Raw genomic sequence first — 3,459 nt, forward strand, 5'->3', positions numbered from 1 at the left:
TAGCTGAAGAAATATTGGCAACCGATTACTGCTGGGTGAGGAAGAGCTGATCTTCCTAAGTGAGGGTCTCTAGATAGGCTGACTAGACTTCAGTAGTAGAACTTGTACTAAGGAACAAGTGGGGACACTAACTTGACACAATAGGCCTTAAGATGAATGACAGAATGTATGAATTCCAGTGGGGGGGGTCTATGGGAGGATGCCAGTGGGGAAGGGGGTACAAAGATGACCAAGATTGATTGAGATGCTCTATATGAAATACACAAAAATTCAATTTTTTAAAAAATTTATGAAAATAGCTAGTCTTCTTGCCGAAAATAGCTAGTTTATATTGAGAATATCTTATCTACAATGAAAACTAGGTCAGTGGAACTGGGTGGAAACTTTCCTCTCCTTTAGTGAAAGGGAAACATCCCTGGAGTTAGCTGAGAAAGAAACTGGGGCAGGTCTGAGAAAGACTGGTGGGGTTCAGTTCCTACAATCCTCATAGTTAAGTATGAAAAGTGAAATTACACACGGGGCTGTTTTTTCTTGGTTATAAGCAGATCAGGCAGCAAGCCCCCAAGAGTTTCCATAATCCTCGTCCTAGTCTTTCTAAAATTCTTCCATCTGAATGACTCAAGATATAGGACTGCTAACTAAAATCACTCAGGTACCAGCGACGGACAGGAAGCATGGTAAATGTGGCCTGGGGCATCTCAAAGTTTGCAAGTGAAACCAAAAGTCTAAAACCCATGATCTTGTTAAACTACTATAAGAAAGGAGAGAAAAGTGACACCGTTATATAAAGTCTCTGAGTTTATCCTTCCCTCCTTTTGTTCAGAGTTTCAAGATATAGTAGCTACTGGGTGAAAAGTTTAACAACAATTGAAAAAAGAAAAAAACAGATTTAGCTTTAGAGTCAAGGTAAAAGCACATGAGATTTATAAGATTATTTTTATTAAGCTTATTTGAAAAATTATTTCATTTTAAGTCTCTTCACATTAAAGTGTGAAAGAAGTAGTTCATGGTAAAACAAATTACCATTTCCAAAACCAGCTTTTTAGTATCGCTAGTTATGTGTGTTTTCAACTTTCAATGCCTGTCTACTGCCTGTTGCTGTCTACTAATAACCAGCACACAATTGTTCAAAGTAAAGTCTGACTCAAACTGGACTATGGAGCTGCAGACTAGAAAGAATGAGATAAACTTGGAAAAATCAAGCCAACACCAACAGCCAGAAAAAGTGCATTTGTTATTTACATACTGAATTTACAAAGGCTAAGTTAACACAGAGGGATGTTCACATGTGAGTGAATATTAATATTTTAAAATTGCATATATGTTTATATGAAACAAAGTAAAAAGATAAATTTTAAATAAATGTTATCTGTGAAAAATACAGAAAATGTGTCTGACACAAACTTCAGTCTGAGTGCTTGTTCAACATTGAGCACGTAAAAATATTTGGAAAAATTATCCCAAAATACATATCTGGTGAAAGGTGTAAAAGGCGAAATAGATAAGGGAATTGTAAGTGTTCAGTGTGATTTTAATAAGTAGGGGAAGTGACAGAGAAAAGGTTTCCACGTAGGCAGGAATCACACAGTATAAATCAGATGAAGGATCAGAAGTGAAAGAAGTCCAGTTTTACCCACGGTCAACACCACTCAAAATGGAATAGAACCAAGGAACTTTCAGGATAGGGTGAAGGAAGGTAAGTTTTAATCATGTGTTCATCCTGTTAGATACCAATTGACTTCCTCCTCCAGTCATTACAACATTGGAACACATCCGTTCCTTTTTTGGGATGCAGAGTACAATGCGACATAAGGTGACGTCCCATAACCTCAGCAGGTATCTTTCTCCATTAAAGAACCACTGGAAGTTAGCGACTATCCTTCCAGGCTAGAGTTGGGTTCGAAGTCTTGCACCTCCCACTTCTTTCTCTCCCTTTGAGTTCTATAAGGAGTTGGGACCCTCTCTCTCCACACAGTACAGATGGCCTGGTCTTTTGGCACTGGTCCTGGATGTGGTTCCTGCAGGGGACGAGCAGTGGCCGCCAGGGGCAGCTGCTAGTTGATGCACGGGCAACAGCAGCAGCAGATGGTCCGGCACGGGTTCTTCTTCTTGTACTGCACTGCCTTGCGCACCTGCGCCTTGGCCTCGCCGGTGTAGTCAAGGGTCTGCTGTACGTTGAGCTCGATGACATTCAGCGTGTCCGCCTGCTTCTCCACCAGCACTGCCATCTGCAGGAAGAGCTCGTGCACGTCGCGGATGCGGCTCTCCAGCTTCAGCAGCTCGCGGTGGCGGCTCTCAATCTCGTTGAGAGCAGCCCGCGCGCCCTTCACGTCCGCAAGCAGGTTCTCGGAGAACACGTCCCACTTGCCCTGTTCGAACATGTCCTCGATCTGCTCACCCGACACGTCCTTGCCCATGATCTCCAGCTGGCGCTGGATGCGGATCTTGCAGTTGTCGCGCTGCTTCATCTCTGCCTGGTTGTACTCGTGCATGGCCTGCTGGAAGGCAAGGGCCAACGCGCTGTACTGTGCGTGCCAGATGCGCGCCACCACCGAATGGGTGCCGTGCCGGGCCTCGGCCTCCTCGCCCAGCTCCTTCATGGAGCGCAGTTTCAGGTGGATACCCTCGCCTCGGGTCTTGATGGCCTTAGCGATGGAGTTGGTGTCACGCTTGATGCTGCTAAGGCGCCGCATGGATGTGAGGAAGCGGACATTCTGTTTCCCCAGCCGCCTCACATCGGCCATCAGCAGCTGGTTTTCAACCTGAATGTCCTGGATGACCCGGTACAAGGACTCCAGCATGTGGTCCGTCTCAAACACGATGTCTTCACGAACACTGTCAAAGTCATCGTCCCCGTCTGGGAATTGCTGGTCATAGCTCCTGGACAACTCCAGTAGTTCTGCAAGTCGGTCTTTCATTTTGTCTATAAGTAGAGACAACAGATTCCTCTAGTGAGAGTCAAATCTTTGCATTCAGAGGGGAATTAAAGCTTAAAATAAAGACATACTCTGCACACCTAATTCCTCGTTCCTGGGTGCATTAAAGCAGCTAAATGTCCTATGACATTTTAGTTACAAGTAAAGAAATACTTTGGCTCAGGCTAGGGGATGTGGTAGGCATCTGTAGTTCAATTTCAAATATACATTTATTTTAAGACATATGAAAAGGTGCACGGAGCTCATAAAAAGTATGCATATTTTATCACCATGGTTTCTTTACAGAAAAAGGAATGACTTCAGTGCATTCAGGGACTGGCAGCTGCATAAGTCACTCTAAAGAGATGAAAACCACTTGTGCTGGCTCAGAAAGTAGGTAAAGAGAGAAGAAAGTGCAACATTCCCACATATGATCTGAACTAGACTCGAACACTATGCCATCAAAATGCTAATAGTGCCTTTCCTTGAATCATGGGATAATACATAATTTTTACTAGTTCTTTATACTATTCCATATTTTCCA

The 3,459-nt window shown here is 43.6% G+C and overlaps 1 protein-coding gene across 1 annotated transcript in view; it reads right to left on the reverse strand.

The window, feature by feature from the left end:
• Positions 1 to 1,034: 1,034 nt before the first annotated feature.
• Stx11 (syntaxin 11) overlaps positions 1,035 to 3,459 on the reverse strand; it is a 46,645-nt gene continuing 44,220 nt past the window's right edge. The window contains exon 2 of the mRNA XM_008829809.3: positions 1,035 to 2,923. Coding sequence (XP_008828031.1) covers positions 2,055 to 2,918 — 864 coding nt within the window. The 5' untranslated portion in view covers positions 2,919 to 2,923 and the 3' untranslated portion in view covers positions 1,035 to 2,054. The remainder of the gene's footprint in view (positions 2,924 to 3,459) is intronic.

Source organism: Nannospalax galili, unplaced genomic scaffold, assembly GCF_000622305.1.
Source record: "Nannospalax galili isolate Female #2095 unplaced genomic scaffold, S.galili_v1.0 scaffold154, whole genome shotgun sequence".
Taxonomy (NCBI): Eukaryota; Metazoa; Chordata; class Mammalia; order Rodentia; family Spalacidae; genus Nannospalax; species Nannospalax galili.